Source organism: Cinclus cinclus, chromosome 5, assembly GCF_963662255.1.
Source record: "Cinclus cinclus chromosome 5, bCinCin1.1, whole genome shotgun sequence".
Taxonomy (NCBI): Eukaryota; Metazoa; Chordata; class Aves; order Passeriformes; family Cinclidae; genus Cinclus; species Cinclus cinclus.
Window position 1 is genome coordinate 50,555,903 of NC_085050.1, and position 22,433 is coordinate 50,578,335.

At 36.4% G+C, this 22,433-nt stretch overlaps 2 protein-coding genes across 4 annotated transcripts in view; one reads left to right on the forward strand and one right to left on the reverse strand.

The window, feature by feature from the left end:
- The first annotated feature begins 10,556 nt into the window (after nt 1–10,556).
- Nucleotides 10,557–12,430, forward strand: GIMD1 (GIMAP family P-loop NTPase domain containing 1). Its single transcript, XM_062493792.1, has 2 exons — nt 10,557–10,949; nt 12,161–12,430. Exons 1-2 carry the CDS (start codon nt 10,557–10,559, stop codon nt 12,428–12,430), a joined length of 663 nt encoding a protein of 220 aa, XP_062349776.1.
- A 1,887-nt stretch (nt 12,431–14,317) lies between these two features.
- The window catches only part of AIMP1 (aminoacyl tRNA synthetase complex interacting multifunctional protein 1), a 33,398-nt gene continuing 25,282 nt past the window's right edge, over nt 14,318–22,433 (reverse strand). For all 3 annotated transcript variants that reach the window (XM_062493793.1, XM_062493796.1, XM_062493794.1), the window contains exons 6-7: nt 20,741–20,909; nt 14,318–14,566 (exon numbers count right to left, since the gene is read on the reverse strand). In XM_062493793.1, the coding sequence (XP_062349777.1) occupies nt 14,400–14,566; nt 20,741–20,909 (336 nt within the window). In that variant the 3' untranslated portion in view covers nt 14,318–14,399. The remainder of the gene's footprint in view (nt 14,567–20,740; nt 20,910–22,433) is intronic.

Below are 22,433 nucleotides of genomic sequence, written 5' to 3' on the forward strand. Positions count from 1 at the left end.
TTCTGCTCTGTTTTTGAGTGCCTTTTACTCACCAGTGGAACACTTCACCCTGCACTTTTTCTGTGTACCGCATGTTTAACTCTTCCCCTTCAGTTTGGACAACCAACCCTTTTTGTTTGTTTCGATTTCTGTTTTATGCTGCATAAACCCACTATTGGGGAAGAAGAAATAAGAGAAGTATGCTCACTTGACATTTTTGCCATCAAGCATCTGATATTCCTTGGCAATATTCCACATAAGAAACTACCCTCTGCCTGTACAGTCCTCCAGTTTCCTATGATATATTTAACTTCTGACTCTAAACTGTAGCTTTCCTGTGTTACACTGATGACATAGCTGCAGTTAAGGGACTCCTATGTCTAAATTTGTATTTCAGTAAGGTTATATACGTTCAGATACAAGAAATCTGAAAGGTGAAACACTAGAAATAAAAATCACCCATGTGCAAGTGCAGACTTAAGTACCCAATATGTCTTACGGAAATGACAGTCTGAATTACCACATTATCCTTGTTCTAAGGTCCAAATAGGCTATTTTCACCACATTACAGTCCAAAATACAATTTACTTTTGTCTATTATTAAATACAAACTCTGGGGAAATATTCCCTTTCTTTTTCCTTTTTTTGCTTTCTCTAATAGCTGGTCTTGATATCATTAAATGGCATAGAATAGAACAAGCCAATATTTAGTTTTCTATTCAATTTTCTGTGTTTGGTCATTTTGACTTCATTCTCTTTGATGTCTAGAAAATAGCTTTTCTTCATTCTCTTTGTATTCAAGGGTGAAAAAAATAATCTGCAACTCTTTTGGTGTGCTAAGAATAGGCATGGATATGTTTGGACAGGAAATACATACATGCCACTACAATTAAAACAGACTAATTTGTTAGCAATTCCATAATATCCCCCAAATGCAGAAATTCTAAACAGTGTGTAGTCATCCGGGTAACTCCTCTTTTCCGCTGCCAGGCTCTACAAGCTGAGTCTTCCATAACAGTGAATATCACAGGGAGAGACATTGTGCCAAATTTTGTGGACTAATATTGAACACTGCAGTACCAGCCAGTATGATATAGCACCTATTGCCGACAGTCACTGAATCTCCCACCTACCAAAGCCGAATCCTTTTTTGCAAGCTCCTACCATTTTATGATTTCTCCAGCTTTCTCTGCATGCTCTCGTACATGACAGCCTTTCCAGACACATTCCCTTGATAATTCAGCCACTGAATTCCAGCTGTACACATGGTAAATAGAGAACTTTCTTAAATCAGGCTGTATTTGCCCTCTTGCTAGAATAAGAATTCTCAAAACCAGCCTGAAGTCACCAACTCTCCAGAAAGTAACAGCTACAAGATGATAATGGAAAGCAATTTAAGATGCAGCTCTTGGACAAATGTTAAAACCAACACATCTTCAATGCAAATGCAGCAAATTTATATATATAATCATTATATTATTCAAGTCTAAAACAAGAAAAACAAAACCATGTTTTCTCTTTATACCAAGATTATAAATTAAGACATGAAAATTCTGTCTTGTGAGGTTGCAGAAATGCTAACAGCTGAAAGTTTTTGCTCCTGTATTAGAGTTTCTTTGTTGTTGTTGTTGTTGTTGTTGTTTTTTAAGAATCCTTTCCCTCATTTGAAGCAAATGCCATTTCTGAAGAAAGAAAAGTGGGTGTAAAAGATTACTACTTGTTTTTTTCTTCATGGTCCTCTGATGATTTTATACTGATTCTAAAGAGAAGTTTTGTATAATCTTAGCACAGTTTGAGCTACAGGGGAGATAATGTAAGAATATAAACTCACTACATAATTTTATTTTTCCAGTTCAAAACTGAACTTCACTTGCAGCCCTGAATTATTCCTGCTGGTTCACTTAACTGGGAGACACACTTTGGTCTCCGTACAGCTGTCCCCTGTACACCTCTGTTCTGAGAAAAGGCCTCTGGAACATTGCATGACTGTAATTTATGGTTGGATTTCCACCAGCAGTGCTGCTTTTACATTGCATTGCAGATGGAATACTCTCATCTCTGCCACAGAAGTTATTCACAGCATGATGCCACGTTTTAAACTTGTCTCATGGTTTTGTACAGTTTTATTGCAAAATACATCAGAGGCTTAACTATTCAGATAAAAAACAGAGCTGAGAACAGGAAGGGGACACAATACTTTTACTTACTTTATCAGAGCCCATGAACCTGATAGTTGGTTAGTGAGGCCATGTAATCATCAGTCTTCCCTTCTGGCCCTTTATCCCATTCTGTACAGAGAGCCCAGGTTTGCATCAGGACTGGAAGCACCAGCAAGAAAACTTTTTCCAGGATGCCAGATTTCTGATAGTGGGGGAAAAAAGAAGAGAAGAAAAACAACCTAAAATCTTTCTTTTGAGGTGGAGAGCCTGCTGTCAATTAAAGAATCAAATGTACAAAATTGCACCCATCTCTTTCTGACAGGAAAGACCATCACATGAAGAGGGAAACAAGCCAAGTCTAGATGTGAAGGAAAACAGGTGAAAGGAGAAGGTGGCCACAGCAAAACTTTGAGGACCTGAATCCATTTAATTTCTAGTGGCAAACTGGTTTGTAGACCTCAATTAAAAACAACAACAACAACAACAACAACAACCAACCAAACAAAACCAAACAAAAACCCCAAAATAAAATAAACAATGTAAATTGACTTTGGAGAACTTCCTTCTAGTCCATACTTGTTTCTTTGTGTATCATTATTACCTTTAAAATTTCCAGTCTAAATTTTGGTGACTTAGTCAAAGGTGTATGATGTCAGGAGGATCTGGGTTCACATTTTCTGTGTGCCATGTGGAGTGCTAGATCTGGGCAACTTTATCTGAGGATACTCAGCAGAGGGCTTCCACTGTGTGCAGATGATGAAGTCTGTCAAGCATTGATACAAAACCATGGAGGAACTCAGGGAAAAGTCCAGTCATTCTGCAACTTCTCAGCCCTCTGCACTATCTGAAGCTCAAGTGTGACTTCCACCACTCCTAGCTGTGTCAGTGCTGTCTGTAAGTATTTCAGGTCTGCAGCATTTGCACAGACTCATTTTATTTCTCTATTCTTACAAAACTTTAATTCCAGGAGAGTGAGTAGGGATGCAGCTCTGTGTTTCCCATCAACAGCAAATTCCAGCCACTGAATAAGGTAATAGTCTGTCACACTTCAAGGACTGAAGGATCCTAGACACATTCCACAATTTATAGAGGTAACACATTCCTGAATGCAGCACATCACAGATGCTACAACACACACAGCATTAAAGATAGGAAGCAATCTGATTTTATATTCTTTCCACTGTGAAAGGCAGGTAGGGATTTTTGTTCCCTTTGTCCCTTCATGCAGAAAAGGCATCAATTTGAAAAGCTCCAGCCTCACAGTATTTTGTGACAGTTAACATTAGAAAGTTACAAGCAGTGAAGTTAATTACTAAGTGTGGTGCTCTCAGTCCCAAACCACATTCAAGCTCTGTAACTATATACTTTGTGCCCCTTCCTGATTAGAAGTTTAACAAACTATCTACAGCAATTTCACTTTTCCAAACATGTCTGTTGCCAAAGCAAGCCACATTGTCTTTTAAGACAACTTTTACAGGATAATTCTGACATTACATGTTCAGTGGCTTGAAATATATTGAAAATTGATCTCCGATTCAGCTTGTTTGAAATGTTTTAAAATAGAAAAATCATCTGTATAGGTTTGATGTCCACAACTATCATGATTATAAAAACCAAGAGGTGTATTATTTCTAATTAATAGTCCTCTTTATTAAACCTTTTTTTCTAAGAAATGCTCTTTGCAATTCTGCATGTTGCCTCTAAAGGGTAAGTATACAAAGGGAAGACAGGAGAAATTTGGAATCAGAGTAAAATATTAAAAATATCAAGTTGCTAGTTATTGTGTATTTTTAGAGAAGTCCTCAACATATGTTGTATCTGTAGAAATACAAACACCTTAGAAAACCTGGAAAATCAGAAAATTAAGGAATTGAGTAATAAATCTGTCCTGAATACACACAGATACCCATGTTATTGAGTAGAAATATGTCATTTTTACACATCCTTGAGATGAAACATTATAAAATTTGTATTACTGGCACTCTGTGAAATATCTCTTATGGATTAGAGTCCATAAGATTAACAGCATGGTCAGTTCAACTCTATGCATCAGTGCAACTTCTGTGCATACTAGTGTTACAATGATTATAGCCTTTCCAGGCATCAGGGGAGTATTTTTGGAAAGTATGTCTTCAGTCATTTCAGTTCCTATAGAACATCATACCATATGATTAAAAACACCTTTTTTTTTTAATGCAAGCAATGCTGTTATTACTGTACAGAAATCTGTTCCTTTCAGCTAAATCACTCCCACTACACATCTTCAGGAGAGGTAGATACTCCCTGTATTATTTAGATAAGGAAACTGAGAAACTGTGCAGGACCTCAGAATTAGGAAATGAGTGTTATAGAAATAACAGCCAGATCTGGGTTTCCTGAGCTTCCAAGCATGTTCACTGTTCACAGGACTTTTGTCTCAGGGGCAAAATGTTTTTACACATGGACACATTTTGAGGCTAAACACAAGAAAGTGAATGAGTACGGTATCTTGACTCATATGGTCACAACAGGAGATGTATGAGGCAAGCCACAGAATTCATCCAACTAAGTACGTATAGGGAAAAAGGAGAAAAAGGATTCTGAAGTCTGTATTTTCATTCTTTCTGATTATTGCTTCTTTCCCAAGTATGGGCCTTTGAAATCAACAGTTTGGTTTGTTGGTGCTGATTTTATTGTTGTCGCTTTTAAATGTTATTTATATGTGTATACTCTTCCTTCCAGTATCACCTTAATTTCTTGGCCTATTTTTCGTTTTGACATGAAGCCATGAACAGACACAAACACACAAGCCTTGTGGCACAGTCTTATAGCCAGACCTGTGGACTTATGTCCAATCTTTATATTGTGGAAAGCATTTTGTGGCAACACAGGTGAAACAAAAGTAGTTGAAATATCTTCAACTAATCTGATCAAGAGACAGCATAGCACAATATAGTATATTAAAAACATTCCTTGCATATTAAAAACAAATTGATATGGTGCCATGGAGAAAATCATCACTTAAATGATGGAGAAGGTCGGGGTTAGTAAGAGAATTAAGACTCTTGGAACCTGAAGCAGTAAGTGACATGCCCTACTTTAAATTGCATTCCCCCACATTTTGAAAAACCATGTCACACCAAACCACACCAACAAGAAGAGAATCTATTCCTGTGGCTTGTTACAGTGCTATTCTAAGCACGTGGAGAAGGAGAGCGCTTAAAGGATTATCATTCCTGCCAATGCAAGGGATTCCTGTGCCACTTCCACAGCAGTCTTACCAGATGAGCATGGCAAATATGCTGCTTTCTAATCTGAGGTTTCCGATTATTTGCAACAAAAAGACCAAGATACCTTGTGGATCTAGAGAGGTGGAAAAAAGTCCAGCTGTTTTCCCTGCTCTGATAGTTCTGTTTGATATTCTTCCAAATACAAAGTGAGTCCTTGATCTGCCTTTCTGCCAGCAGCATTTGTTCTGAACCCATAATCCACTGTAAGAAGTACAAGGAGAACTTGAGAAGGTGCTTCCACAGTTGTACAAACAGTCAGTGTCCAAAAGCTGGTGCAATTTCAACTTGAGTCTGTGACTACATCCTGCCTATTTCGCCTTAGTGATGCCAATGTAGGGGCACACAATCTACATAGCCACCTATACTGCAAAAAGAAACATGTAGACTGCTGATAATTGATTACTTATGTTTAAAAATACTAAGGATACTAAGGACTGCATTAAGCAAGGTGGGGGTGGGGTGGGGGGGAATCTGTTTTAAGGAAACTTTAGCCTACTTTGTATGTGTCTTCCTTTGGAATCAGATTTTGGTGTGAATGAAGTCCAAAAGGAGAGGAACACTGCTAAATCTGTCCTATTTCTCTCTCAGCAGTGATGTGGCTGCTGTTTCTTAGAAATTACACATCTAACAGAACTGAAGACACACTGACTACATGGACTGCATACCTTCCTGGCTTTCTCATGTTGTTTGGGCAGGCTAAGAGCCTGTCTTTGTGTGTGGCAATCCATAAAATGGCCTCACTGGGTTCCCTCTAAGTAAGAGAAATTCATCAAAGCACATCTTAAATTACTTATTATGGCATCATCTTGGGCTAAAATGAGAGCCCACATCAGGAAAGAAGCTGTAAGAGATGGGAAGGCGTGGGAACTGAAAGATGACACATGGTAAGAGATACCATGTGCCTAAAGGGAAACTGATATTTCAGTTTTACAAGATCTAGCCTGCTTGGTATACCCAACAAGCATCATGGAGAGCTTGCTTAGGGTGTGTGCAAACCAACTGGGTGATCACAGGGTCTCCAATAGAACAGCAGCTGACACACTAATGTGACTAAAATTAAACTCTAGTTAGCTCCACAGATAGATACAAAACTAATGGCTACTTGAAAAGTATTTTAGCCTTGTTTTATTCAAAGACAAATAAAGATGCTAGATACACAAATGATCCCTATGTTCAATTAGATTAAGGATTTTGCTTCCTTAGATTCCTGAAAATTAAAAAAAAACTAAAAAAATTTAAAAATTAAAAAATTAACAAAACCTAGACTTGCTTGGTCTTTCCATGCGAGCAGTACAATCCTTCCTTTATCTGTTACAAGAACCCTTACTGCTTCAGTAATAGGCTTGGTTTGATTTTCTCTTTGCCATTTCAGAAATATAGAAATGCAAAAACAAAGCAAACAAAAAAGATAGGTCATCCACTGGAAGCAAGCATTGCTTAGAAGAATCCTAGGCAACTTTATTGTACTCTGTACAAGATGATGTTCTGACAGATTTTAAGATCTTATATCTAAAGCCTCGTAATAATCATCACTGACTCAGCTTAAAACTATTGAAAACAAAAGACCTTAATTTTCGAGGGTCATGTACAGAACAGTGAATAACACTTCAGTTTCTTAACTGCTAACTTTCCATTACTGATGTTCACATTAATTAATTATGGGGCTACTGTTTGTATTTTATATGTAAAGTAAAAATGTATTCTGTGACAGAAAAGAGACAAATTCTTACATTTCTTATCTCAGAAGATGCTTGAAGAGTCCTGTAATTATCCTGTGTTTTCTAATGCTGTAACTCATTTCTGATCGAGTAATTTATTTCAGCATAGGACTGCAGAGCAAGGGGAGTCCAGCTGAGTTTTACAGTACCTGTGGAGCAGGCTGATACTGCCACCTTGGGGAGGACTTTTTCCACGTTTGAGGAGCCCATGCAAATATCATATAAATCAGTTTGATTTTTTCCCCCCTGTCATATCCTCCCAGGAAGACAACTTTTAAAATCCTCTGCCCATGCAGTTGTAAGACCTTCCAGATGTGTTCCAACTTGGAATGCATTCCATTCACAATAGTACTGGAAAGAAATGCTTTTTTAAAATTTAAGTTTGTTTAGACAAGTTTTAGAGCTCATTCAGGTAGTGTCTCATTTACACTACTCTTAATTTTACAGCCATCTTGCCATTATAAAAGCTCTGTTCTGCATCTAGCTGGGCAAGCTGTATTTTGCATACAACACTCCCCTACTTCTGGTATTCTAGTTTTTTTTTAGTTGTCTAAATCCTTGTCCTTGCCAGCTTAAATTCTCTAGCTGGATGTGACTGCTAGGACATATATGATCTCAGATGTCATAAGAGGCATTACTGTGCAATGAAACAGTCCAATGAAAAACAGGTCTAGACTGGCAATTTAACCAAAGTCAAGATCCATAATTTCATGAGACTGACCTACCCTTCTGCTTTCCAGTTGAGTGACTCCTCATCCAGTCTTCTTTGAGTTTGTATTCACCAGCACGAGGGACCTTGCCATACACTTTATGTAAAAATCTGCCCTGAGACACAAAGGCTGCACACAGCACAGAGTTCTAAGGCAGTTGGAACTATGAGAAGTTGCCTCAGGTACACACAAAAAGATTTCTGACTTCTCACTGGAATAGGCAGACTCAAGAGCACTTGTCTATGTGCTCTTAAAAACATTCAGTAACAATTTTTTTTTTTTCACACAGCCACCTCCAGCCAAGTAACACAATCAACTCATTCATGATGAATGATGTGAATTTACCCATGGAGCTCCTGCCTTCTGTCAGAGTCCTGGTTGTGTTTGTGGCTTCATAGCAGGAGACAACGGGCTTCTAGAGTAACTGCAATCCCCCTTCACTGCTGTGGCTGGCAGAAGCAGTCTTGGTTCTGTGGTAAACCAACACTTTCAGGCTCCCACACAGAGCTACACCTCAGATGACTGTCCCCAGCAGGACTGAGCTCTGGAAAGCACATTCCTCTATTCCTGCCACCACATAGAACTTACATACCAGATTCATGTTCTTACTGATAAATATCTTAATACCCTTGGAGTAAACCTGTGGCTGCACCCCCTGGGATTTACAGAGGGATGGCTGATGCCTGTGAACAGACAGGATAAGCTCATCCACTCCTCCATTCTATAAATACAACTGGTCATCACAGCACAAATATGCATTTATTATCTAACTGGCTACTTTCACACTTGTGGAAAACTGTCAAAAAAAGCAAGTAATAGGTCTTTTCTGGACAATCTTCTGTCTCTGGTTTTAATGCTACTATAGCATGGTAAATAATGATGCTTGCAAGAGGAATGTTATTAGGCTACCAGCCAACACCCAATGAACATGACTGGCAGTACTGCAAGCAGCCTTCAGTTTTCTTCCTGGTCATAAATAATTTCTGTTTTTAAATATATTTGTTGTTATTTTAATCAATCTTTGTTAAGCAAACATCTTTATATCTGCAAATGGTTTACACTGTGCTACAAAAATATTGCAATTAATAATTCATTGCAATAATGAGAGTGCCTTTGCTATTCACATGCACATATGAAGAATTTACTTCAAAAACAGTTATTTGCAGCTAAGTTACAAAAATTCAACAGCGCAAATTACTGACCAAATATGCAATTGAATGAGGATCCATCAGTAACAGATTAACCAGATTAATGTGTACGCAACAGTCTCAGCATGGTACGGTGCTGCTGTTAAGTTTCAAAGTTCATATGTGAACTTCTTTTTACACTGCACGTGTGGTTTATGAATGAAGCCTGAATTAAAGAAGAAATTAAGGTAAAATAAGGTAAGTGACCCATAAATCTAAGTATTTAAGCATAGACTGCTTACAGGGAAAAAAGCCCAAATCTTTGATTATGATTTCAGAAAGGAATGGACGAATCCATGTCCACTACTTCCTATTGTTATGCTATATAGTGTACCAGTCATGTCTAGACTGATGAATAACTGAAGACAACCATTTCATAAGATGTCTTTCTTAAAAGGAAATTGACCATTGGAAAATCCACAAAAGCTTCACTGTGAATTTAGTAAGGAAGATTATCATGTACATTTTCAATGCTGCCTGTAAAAAAATTAGTATATTACTAGCTTTTGCATCTTTGGTGTTGTATTGAAGTTATTCCAAAATATTCATTTAGGCGTGGAAATAATATGAGAGAGAAAGCTTAAACTGCACAGCTGGAATCTAAATAAATTAATCACAGGAAATGCCAATCTAAAATCATCTATGATCTCTCTATGAGCACCTAAACATTGTATCTTAAAAAAAAAAAATTCTTTCTGAAGCTAAGACACCACACACAGAAACTTAAAATCCACTAATTGCCACTATAGTTTTACCTTCTGAAACACGTCTCAATTTATTTAAATAACAAGTTTTCGTGTTAGATGATCAGCACACACCAAAACCCCTTCCAATACTGGATTACAGAAAAGTACAAAGAGAATGAGAGGTCCTGTTTATGAACAAATAGAGTAACTGGAAATGATACTGAGCCAACTCCCTCACTCATTCACCAGACTATGCTTCTGTTCTACTTACTGTGCTAATAAGTCAGTTTTAATTTTGAAAACCACATTTTCATGCGATTGTCTATTTCAGTTCTTCTCCTTTTTGTAAATTGAGATATTTATCTGTATCAGAAAGCCCCTTCAGATTACTGTCTATTTCAACGTCAGTGGTAGCCAATGAAAGACATATTTTAAGCTGTTCTCTGCTGTGAAAAAGTGCTCCCTTAAAATCTACTTCTCCTTGATTATTCTTTTTCTTAAAATAAGTAAATACTTACATCCTGAAACATCGTCACTTAATAACAGCAGCACCTATTTGTCACCATTCTCTTCTTCCTTCCCTAGTTTGCCTCCTTTTCCTAACCTACTACTCTCCCAGAATGGCAAGAGTGTTTTCCAGGTTTGTTCCCAACTCCTCCCTTCTCTGTTGCCTCTCCACAGCTCTATTTTGCTTCTTCCTAAAACTCTTTTCACATTTCAGGCAGGGAAAACACTCAAAAGACACTGAATATTGGAAACTCTTGCCTCTTTTTTCCCCCCCCCCAAAGTTATCTGAAGTACCTTCTGTTATTTGTACTTACTGACAGGTTTGCGGACAAAAGCAGATGATGGCAGACAGCCATGAGATGACCATCAACCTTGTTGTCCTTGGAAAAACTCAGACTGGCAAAAGTGCTGCTGGGAACAGCCTGTTGGGCAGCTCAGACTTTGAGAGCCGTCTCTCCCCCAGCTCTGTGACTACGTGCTGCAGCCTCGGACGCAGCAGCCGCATTTTGGGGCTCATACGGAGAAATGGCTGCGAGTCAGCTCTCCGTGTTCGAGTACTGGACACTCCAAGCTACCCTCACAGTGCTCTGAGCAAAGGGCAAGTCAGAGACACGGTGAGAACAGCCCTGGCTCAGCAGTTCGGGGAAGAAGGCCTGCACTTGGCTCTCTTGGTCCTGAGGGCTGACCTGCCTCTGTGTCCAGATGAAAGCAATGACACAGTTCAGCTGATCCAGGTAACCAAAAATTAAATAGAAGTTTCTGCCTTAATGGCAACTCTTTCATCTTCACGTAACAATAGCTACAGAAGAGTTGACTGGAAATGTGAAATATTTTTTTTTCCAACAACAGTCTAATGAATTGCAAGTTGCAGATAATAATTTCAGAACAAAGATAACTGATTTTGAGTCCTCAGCAAATCAAAGCTGTATTCTCTCTTTCTGAAACTGGTATACTCAAGACTTCCTTGGACAGTTTAAGGGAAAATTTTGTATGCATTAGGTATTTTTCATCCCTAGTGTCTAAAACAGATGAATCACTACCAATACACCCAAGTCTTTTTAACGCCCCACTTACCTTGGAAGTAGGCAGACATCTGTTAAAGTGGTTTTACATACACTAGCACTTAGGTTACAAAGTCAAGATCACTGCAGTGTCCTTTATCACCAAGGTAATCTTCTTGTTACATAGTTATATATAGGAATTATATATAACTCCTATATATAAAAGAGATATAGTTATATAGGAGTAACCAGGATTGCACCAAAGTTGTAATTTAATTTACACATGTAAATTAAACCTTATTCCTATTAGAATTTTCTGTACTTAATGAAAGAAAAGCAGCTTGTTCTCTCCATTCTCCTCCATCAGACAAATCACAGAAGTTGAAGACAAATTCTCTGTCTCATTATTTAAGGTACTGCATTTGATTTGTGCTTTTCCTGAATTGCTGAGAATAGTTCAGTTTTATGGATCTCAGCTGGAACTGAAGATGGTGTTACATAGAAATCAATAATTTATTTTTTCAACAAAGGGTGACTTGGTGTTTTTCAAAAAAAAATTTTTGAAGAGCTGTAAACAGCATAGCAATATGGATATGTCAGTAACTAGTGATTTCAGACTAATGTGTGACATGGCTAAATAACCATTTTTCCACATTACCATGAACATTTTCTAACTGGAGACAATCTGTTAGCATCTGTAGCCAGGGAACAGAGAACTACTAGTTCTGCATGACCACATATTTCCACTGGAAGTGGATGTCAATGTCTTGGAAAGGTGAAAAAAGACCCAGAAATTTCAGCAACTTGGATAGCATGAACTGGATTACTGCCAGGAAAGAAAAAAAACTATACATGTAACTGGTCTGTTAATGTACTAAATGTATGAAACAGGAGTGGGGAAAAGAAATAAGAGACAACTAGGTAAGATTTGCTTTTCATTACAGGAACTTCTGGGGCCCACATGGAAGGACTTCACTGCAGTTCTACTTACTCACGCAGACAGGGCAGAAGAGGCAGGATACAATGAGGAAACATACTTACACAGTGCCTCAAGTACCCTGTTGTCACTTTTGAGCTCAGTACAGCATAAATACATTTTCCTAGACAACTGCAACAGCACAATTAAAGAGGAAAGAAATATTGTACTAAGAAAGCTCTTGAATTTTATACAAAAAAATAATTATCAAGTACTACTTAAACACAGCAAGGAATAAAATTAGCTTCAAGGTGCTTACTTGTCTATTTTTTACAGTAGGTAACACCTAATAGAAATAAAAGAGTAAAAGCCATCCACTAGAGAACTCCACATTCATACTGAACAGCCTTGAACACACAATTAGAAATATCTCTTTAGCTTATCAAACTACTTGCCTTGCAGAGTACCTCACACTACTGCATTCAGAATCTTAGGTTCAACCACAAAATCAGAGCAAGCTCCAAAATCACACTCATAATATGTGTGTAGTCACAAATGAGATTTTGCATTACACCAGACTGTATATTCCAGTTTGCACTGAATACAGATCTAGAAGAATAAAATAAAATTTTAAGAGAGAGGAAAAAAAAGGATAAAAATGAATGAGTTCAGACTCAGGGGGCCTCTTAATTCTTTAAGCTTTCAGAACTTCCTCAGTACTTCCATTTCTAAAAAGAGCTCTCTGGTATTAAAAGCTAAGATTTATCTATTGTAAAAGTATTTCCCTGCGATGATTCAAGATTAGTTAGAACTGAGTTCTTGAACTACAAGGATTTTATTTAATAAGACAAGATTGGATATAAAGTTTACAAGGCAGATAAAATGGATTCCATGTGCTTAATGCTCTTCAGCACATTTAAAAGAACTAATTACTATTACTTATAGCCAGATGCATGAAAAACTAACAGTTTACAGACAAATAAAACTCATTCAAAAAAAATCTGTTCATCTCCTCTTTACGCATGTTCCTTTTAATTTTGTATCATTGTAATTTTGTTTTCTCTCCACTTATTGGATGAAGTTTAAAGCCTGCAAAATTTAGAAAGGCTCAAGTTTGTTTTTAATTACAGTAGTTACAATAGTATTTACTGTTTCAATGGTTATACAGCAACAATTTAGTTTAATATTATATGCAAAAATACATGAAGTCTTTCTAAATATCTACTTAAAAGGGTTATTGTAAACTGATCCAAAATATTTCATATTACTGAAAGCAAGGAATTTAAAGAATTAATTTGAGGCTAATAGCCTAGCAACATGACTATTTGTACAACATTACTATGAAATAATTCTAACTGCAAAAATTGAAGAAGCTATTTCTGTAAAAACCAAAGCACTTTTTGTATATAACATTGCATAAAAGCACATTAAAACAAAACAAAACAAAAAAAATAATTTTATACCTGTTTGAGCCCTGGAAGCAACTTTTTTTTTTTTTGTTTGGTTGCTTTTTGGATTTTTTGGGGGTTTGAGGGTTTTAGTTTTTGATTAGTTCCAGGAATCTGATATTAATTATTAGTCCTACCTATCAGTTTGGAAGCACATACCTAATTTGACTAGATAAAGAACTATTCTAGCAAAGTGGCAGCTTTGATCTTCATGAAATTATAAGGGCTTAGTTGTGGGGACATGAAAGTGTGCCCACTTGTACATCCTAGGGCATAAACCACCATAGTTTAATCTTCCAGTCAGTTACAACTGACTGCAGACTACAGAGAAAACACAGGCAAGAATAAAGGTGCAGAGGCTTAAAATACATCTGAAAACTGATTGGAAGAAGAGGAGAAAAACTATTACAAAGTGACTAGAAGAAAGGCAGTTGTGGTCTTCACTAACCAACTGCTAGTCCTGCAATTAGCACACAAGGAACATGGCACAATATTTTCCTATATTTCCTTTAGCTCTTGCTAAATGGAAGCTCTACACCTTCAAGCTTTCAGGAAAATTTATTTGCCTGCGTGTGGTTCCACCACAAACAAATCTTGGTAATTAAGTTATGAGCACTGAGTGATTAATAACTGCTGGCAATACACAACCTCAAGAATGATAGGCCTAGTGAATGAGTGAATTATCAAAATGTTGGAGATGTAACATATTCTGGAAAAGAAGTCAAACAGAACAGATCTTAGCCATGCATTTAATGTTCTTTATTGTGCTTGCATCATTTTCCATTTCAACATCTGTAAAAGTTTCTAATAAACATTTATTTATTTAATTCCGCTGTTTGCCATGGTTTCTGCCCTGCACACTCCTTTCCCTTTCACTTCAAACGGAACTCCTTTGTATGTAGCAACACACTGGTCATTGGTATGAAGATCAGGTTGGATTTGCTCCCAAATCTTCTTCTTTGGATTAAGTTCCTTCTCAGGATCTCCTGTTTCAAAACAAAGAATAACCTCATAGCACACAGCAAGAGCTCTATGTTCTTACACATCTATGTCAGCCCACAGAGTATCATTGCACACATTTTCAAGGGAAAAAACCCCCGACATTCCTTTTGATTCTCAAAATGAAAACTTTGATTGGACTTAGGAATTGTCTAGGAAATGTGTCCAGAACCTCTCTGAAAATGAGGATCTTTCAAGGTAAAAAGGTTGTACCAGACAACAAGTACTGTAAAAGAAGGAAATTAAACCATTGCTGTTAGTTTATACTATGGACCAAAAGAGTTCCCAAGAATTAAGTACATATGGATCACAGAAGTACACTGCTCATCAAGACAGGTTTGTCAGCACCTTAAGTTTAGAGATCAATGATGTTTTTATAAGCAATTACCTGCATTCAGCAGATGCTGTTACAGTTGAGGAGTACTGAACTGGGACAAATATAGTTCAGAGTTAGAATACTGACATATAATTTTAGCCCCAAGTTTCAACTCTGTTCTGCTATGCTTTGTATTGTTTGATGACAAGCTCTGATGCCCAAAACAACAGAAGCAGTAGAGATTAGCTAGAGTTTCAGCAATTATGGCCTCAGTCTCAGCAAGCCTCAGTTTCCTGTTTTCAGGGATACATCATAATAAGATACCTACACCCTAGAGGTATTGATAATAACTAACTAAAGTAGCAAATCTGATTATTTAAAGATCTCTAAAGACCACAAAATGCAGGCTTTTTCTATTAATGTTTTGAAATATTGTCAACAAATTAGATAGCATAATGAAGGATATTTTCCCTATTTTTAAATAAGTGTGAAATGCAAAGTACAGATGAAAAACAAGCTAATAATCTTGCTGCAAATATTAACTGCTGCTTACTGACATAATCAGTATAAAAATAGACAGATCAAAAAAGACAGCCAATTCACTGTATTATTATTTTCTGTTCTGTTCAAAGGTAAAGTAAGTTTAATCTCTTAATTCTAATATACAGATTCTATAAAAATTCATTAAAATAATTTAATCATAAGATTATTGGGTGCTTTTGACTTCTTGTGTGTCACACAGCCAAGACAAATGAAAAACCCCACAAGGATTGCACATTTAAATGCTCAAGGAATCTCATGTTATTTCATTGTTGTTACACTGTATTTAATTGCTTGTAGTCCATACTGGCACCATTCTGCCCAAACTATCAGAATCAAAAGTTTCAGAACAAGCAAGAATCAAAAACCAAATCCTAGGAATCACATCCTCTCTGAGATCCCCTCAGAGGAGGAGCTTTTCAAGCCAGCCGAGTTTCAAGTACTCTTGTGTTACACTAACAAAGTGTTCCCAAAGGTTCAGGAAGAAAAACTGTAAGACTACAGGGATTTAAAACATACCTTTTTCTAGTAGTTGGTTGAAATTCACCACTGCTTGGTAAGTCCTGACTGACTGACCAATCAGTGGTTAAATCAACTACTCTCATTCCAGCCTGCCTCATGCCTTATTGGTTTTCTCCTTTAAATGTTTTCAATAGTTCAGACTTACTCACAGTCTCAGTGCCTGCAAAACTGGGTTATTTCTATCTGTAGATGGGTCTAATTCTGTAGTTTCTATGTATGCAGTAGAAGACTAGGCCAGATTTCTCTCTGAAGTAAGCTAGCCTTACCAGAGCAGTATTTAATAATGCAGTCAAGTTATTTCACAACCAGAGTGCATTTAGTTATTTCAAAGAAAAATCATAACATTAATAATTATCTTTATATAATCTTTATAATTAATATTAACCAGAATAAGAAATTTAAACACTTTACTTAAATAATTACACTATTGAATAAAAATTATTAAATGTTTAGAGCTAATTGTGCATTTTCACAAAAATAAATTAGCTTAATGCTCAGGTTCATGAACAAAGGCAAACTTGGATTTAGACCACAGTGAATGCATACAAACTAATACAATCATTAAAAAGAATTTAAAGTGATCCATTGTAGATTTTCCTTCCCCTCCTCAAATATAAAAAGCATATGATTTTTTTTTTTCAGTAAGCAAACCTCCTGACTTTTATTATAAAAAACACACTTTGGATGTTAATAAGTTTCTTTGGAATCCTGCGTCAAGCTCCCTTGGGATCTGTGGTGAGCTCATATTAGATTAACATAGGCACCAATTTTAAATACTACCAGAGTTTTAGGCTGTGCATTTTCCTGTGTCTTTTTCCTCACTGCATTCCTTCTTCCCAGAAAATATTCTTTAGAAGACTTTCTATAAATAAAATAAATGGAAGCTTTTAATGGTTTAATCAGCTTTCCACTTTCTTTACCTAAAATTGGCCAAATAAGAGGTCCCAATTTTGTTAAACATGTCATTCCATCTTACAGCTTTTATATTACAAAGCCGTTTTCATTATAAGCAAGAAACCTCTCCTCTTTGCAACAGCTCAACAAATACTGAAGGAAGATATCTCAGCCCTGCAAGGGGCAAAAGGACACAGTGATGTGTGACTTCACTTAATGCTACTTACCCCACAGTGGATTGTAACTATGCAGCTGAAGGAAAGCATCCATACACTCAAGCTTTGATTAAAGAAATCTGCTAACTACAGGCTAACCACTGCACTCCAGCTTTACCACTTTTTATTCTTTTAAAGAGGTAGCAATTTACTAAATTGCTAGTGATTCTTAGACTTAAATGATAATTTAATTATATAATTGAAGTAACAGATTTTTTGGTTCCCATGGCATCAAAGCATCTGATACTGCTATCAGAAAAGAGACTTCACAGTTAGCTGTAAATCTTCAAGTATTACTGTTGTCTTAAGGCAATTACTGTGTTGGAGGTTATAGAACTTACACACTCAAGATAGAACAACTCTTCTATGGTTTAAAAATCAGACCTTTACCAGTGAAGATGGATAAAAATTTGATAAAGTTCTCAGTGCAAAGAAGGCTCAAGAGACCCTGAAGATTCATAGACTGGAGTATAAAACAGTGCTAAAAATTCCACTGAGGGCAAAGACATCAAGTAAATAAACAGAACAGAACAGTACTCCAGGCAACAGCATTCCTTATCAAATCACTTCTCTGTAACACTCCAGATGGTTCTAGGTAAACACTCCAGTTGCTACAGAAAAAATAATTAATTACTTTGAGACAAGATAAAATTTGTTTACTTTGACTAAAATGGCCGAAGAAAATTAGTCTGTTTCTCATGAATATTTTGTATAATGGAGAGAGAAGACTTTAAAATAGCTCAATTCCAAGCTGCTTGATAGACAGCTGTGTGCATTTTAGAACTGCTTTATTGTTGCTGGTGGTGCTTCTGTTACTTCACAGACTTTCATATTTCAAACTTAAATAAGACCCAGATGTCCTTTCTATTTTAACTTCAGGATTCCAAATGAATCTTTATGCTTTACAATTACTTTTTAAAACAAAAAATTGATCAGAATATAAATGGTTGCAATTAAGCAGTGAAATGAAATGACATCTGACACAACAAGGAGTCTATCCTCCTGGTAACAGCATCAGGCAAGTTGCAGATGGTCCTTGAGGAGACAGCAGCAGCTAAGAAGCGGAAGGTTTCAACACAAAAAGGTGAGTAGAACATAGATGTTCAACCCCATTGAAAGGCGAGAAACAGTTTTCAAGTCTCCAGTGAGTTTCCCCCTTAGTTTAAAACAGCAACATTGAAAAGACAAGTACCCAACAAATAAATTTACAGAAGCAGATGTCACCGTGATTTTGTAGGCCTCCATCTACCAATGCTTTTTCTTGCACCTTACTACTCAAGATACTAAAATCACAAGTCTAAGATTTATTTGAAGTAAGTTTTATGCAAGGAGATAGTTCACTCTGTGCTATTACGCATTAGGGAAATTTTCAAAGTCGATGATTAGATTAAATCTCATACCTACAAAATTTTCCAAGTAGCTCTTTATGAAGCATTAGAAAACAGTGCTACATTTCAGACTACACTCTATAGCCCTTGATATATACACCTTGCAAACAGGCTGGAAAAACCTTCATTTGGCACTTATCAGAGACCCATGTCATTGACTCTCCACCAGAAGGAAACTGATATAATCCACACAAAACCATTATCTCACTGGTTGCAAGTCATAACTTCAGAACTAGAACAACTTGCATACCACCTTTAGCTTGTTCTGTATCTTTTAAGGATCAAAATGTCAACATGGAGTCTGCATACCATAACACCTGGGAATAACTTTAGAACAAATATTTCTATAACAGATTTTCTCTAGGAAAAGCTTTTTGCCACTGTAAAAAAAACCAAACACCTGGAGTCAAATAATTCAATTATTTTGACAGAATGCACTTCATTAGTCATGTGCAAGAACAGATATGCTGGTGAATAGAAAATAATTACTACCAGCTCTCACATTTTCAAATGCCAGGTATATGAAGCAACTTGAGATATAATTTTGGAGGAATGCTGCATCTCAGACAAAAGCAAACAAAAAAAAAAAAAAACCCCAAACAAACCCCTAATCCTGGGCATAGGACATTTTTGAGGGGTGAACTTCTACATAATTTTCCAGGACTTATGCACTGAAGTGTTTCTTCTACAACTTGATGCACTCTTGGTGCCTGACTGCACATTAATTTCCACAGCAACAGAATGAAGTGTGAATGTATTTGTTACCTGTGATTCTCACAGGTAAAAAAGGTCCAACATTTAATCCATCTTTACCCACTGTATGTGAGAATGACTAGAAGCCATAAGTGAGTATTCCCACAAATTAGTCAATGCAATTGCTGAAGCAGTTAAGATTGCAGTATAGCTAATGAATTCTGCATCTCAACTAGCAAGCTTGGTATATTTTCAATACAGGAAACTAAAACTGAAAAAAACCAAAATGTTGTCAGACTGATTTCTTTTTAAAACACAGTATTATTTTAAAGTATTTTCAATTAGAGCATTAAATCACAGGAAGCTGAGCTATTTTTCCATTTCATAAAGCACCTACATAGAGCATTGCTTCCTTTATCATTTTCTAACCAAAATATATCTTTCTTTTAAAGCATCACAGTTTCACTTTTGAGAAGTATACATATATATATATACATATATATATATATATGTATAAAAATTCCTAGGGTGCAGGATAAACCGAGGCAGCTGTTAGTAAGACAGGAGTCTACAGGCAGCTCCCATCTGGCACCAGCAACTGAGCCACCTGTGTGTTCCTGAACAGGGCAGCACCAAGTTATCACACGAACTTCCTTTATGATTGACAGCCACAATGAGTAAAAAAAATACAGCAATAACTCAAACAATGGAAAGAGAAGAAGCTGTCCTTATGGACAAAAGGACTGCACAGCATGCTGCAGATGCATTCCCATCCTCTGTGCCATGTAAGGTTACTTACACTAGTCTCTCTTTTCGGACTCAGCTCCAATAAACAGCATTATAAATGGTACTTTAGAGTACGATTGCCTTTTTACTGGGATCATAATGAACCAGCACTTCCTCGTGAAAATACTCATAGCCATTATAAAAATAACAAAATAACAGCGCTAACAAATACAGCAACAGAGGATGCTGATCAGACTGCATCCCTATCAGACTGAGAATAATGAGTTGGCATACGACTGACTGACTTTGGCAACCTAAAAAGACATTTTGTCCCAGACAAACAAACAAAAAAACCCTGGTGTTTTGAATATTATGGGCTCCTCTCATGAATAGGAGACTTCCAAACCCTTCTACCCCCTCTATCCCTTCTCCCTTAAAAAAAAAAAAATCTACCCAAAGTTCTGACACTTTCATTAAAGGGAAGAGCTAGAATTAGGATCTTAATATTTCATCACACTGAGACACTGTGAAAGGTGCTTTACATTTGCTTCTTGTAATTTGCTAAGTACAAATATGTTTATCCTTATATTTCAAAACTAACATACTTACTGAGACTTAAAGGAATGGGGTATTTTTACGTGGAAGGTCTATACAACTTTATCAAGTTGCAATTTTTTGACAGACAATAAAGTATTTTCAATACTTTACACAATTTACACAACATTAGCATGGCAATAAAAAATAGAATTAATTCAGAAAAATTCAACAAAAAATGCAGTCAGCTTTAAAGAAAGCTGTTTTATGAGCTTCAACACTGAAGTTACCTTGGCATACCTGTTTCTATCATTTTCCCAAATACCTACTTACCAGGAAAACCTTGAAAAGTGATTCTGTCCCCAGGTACTGCTCCAGGTGGAGGAGCCAGAATTTCCACCTTTTCTGGGGAGCTGGCACACATCACCATTGCTTGAGATACTACTCCTCTCATCTTTGCAGGTTTCAAGTTACAGAGTAGTATTGCCATCCGATTCTGCATCTTGTGGGAGGAAAACAAAAGGATGCGAGTACTTAAAATGCCATCTGGTTTGGGGGACTCCCATTATTTCATTATAATGAAAGAATTACAGTGATAAGATCTTACCACAGAAAGTGAAGTGTAAGAGAAGCACATAGCAAAAGATTCACAATTTTAATCCCTGGACACCAGTAAAATAACATTTAAACCCATTAAGAGCTGGCTGTGAATAAGGGATTAATTGCTGAAATGTGACATATTTATCATGGAAATATAAAATATGCAATTTAGAAAACTCAGGTGAAGTAAAAATAATCCAGGTGAAGTATTTCACTTGCATTCCATCTTCTTTATTACAGACCACCACTTTAGTCCACTTTCAATATAGCAGTATTTACTGATGATAATAATTTAATGGTGATAATACTAAAAATAACAACAAAACCAGTCTACAAATTGGGCCCATAGGTAAAAATTTCAAACTGTATCCTGGAAGCCTAGAGGTCGTTTACATAATGAGATCACTTGAACCTTAAATTTTATTTTAGTTAACCTAAGTGCCTCGAGTTTTTATTTTTTTTAACCACTGAAAATGGCAGTATATACTGTGCACTGAACCTATTAGCAAAAACCTTTAAATCTATGTTTCTCCCTTTGTTGTTTTATTTAAAACTTACAATAGAAAACCAGAGAAAATATTCTTTGTTCAGAAAAACTGCCACACTTTAGACTCTAAAACCACATTTTCAAACTGAATAAAAATTAAACTCTGAACATTCCTAAGAGACAAAGTAAAGAGACCTTAATTCCCATGCTACTAAATACACATTATATATTTCATATTTCTAGATTTTGGTCTTTGTGCATCACAGTACAAACTTTGAACAAAACCTGCAGGTTTAATAATTAATAAAACTCATACAGTCAACTCTTTCAAACACCGCATATTTTCCAAGGAGAACACCTTCAAAAGTAAAAATATAAATAGCCAAAATGAAGCAGCTGATAAGAAAAAGTTATGTTGCATAAGTTTCAAGCCAGTCCGTTGACCAAAAATTTCTCAAGTTATTGCTATGGAAATAAGTAGTGCAAAACACAAAAAATGGTTGTAACATGTCAGTGACTAAAATGCAAGTTTGTAGCATTATCTAGCACTGAATAACAATTAATGAATGGTATGCTAATTACTGGGTGGACATCACAATGATCTAAAAAGAAAAAATTTCAAGGCATCTAAGTGGAAGAAAAAGTTTCTGCTACAAAAACCAGAGTATATCATTCCTAACAGTTGTAACTATAGTGTACCCTCTTCCAACCAATGGCTGGAGAATGGCACTTCTGGAGGATGATGGTGGCCTTTTCTTTTCTTGTAAAGTTTAAGATATATTCCCTGCATTCCTGTTCTTCACTTCTGATCACTGACATAAGGTTCTCTTAGGTTAAAGAGGAGGAGGTGACAAAAAGTGAATTTTTTGAGAACTGGAGAATTGGCTGAATTCCAAGAACAATTGCCTGATCACAGGTATTGACACTAGGAACACTCAG

What these genes read in the sequence shown, in the direction of transcription:
- GIMD1 (XM_062493792.1), top strand. Translation starts at nt 10,557, where the DNA reads ATGGCAGACAGCCATGAGATGACCATCAACCTTGTTGTCCTTGGAAAA. An exon ending in ACACAGTTCAGCTGATCCAG is followed by an intron (nt 10,950 to 12,160) that starts GTAACCAAAAAT and finishes TTTTCATTACAG; the next exon opens with GAACTTCTGGGGCCCACATG.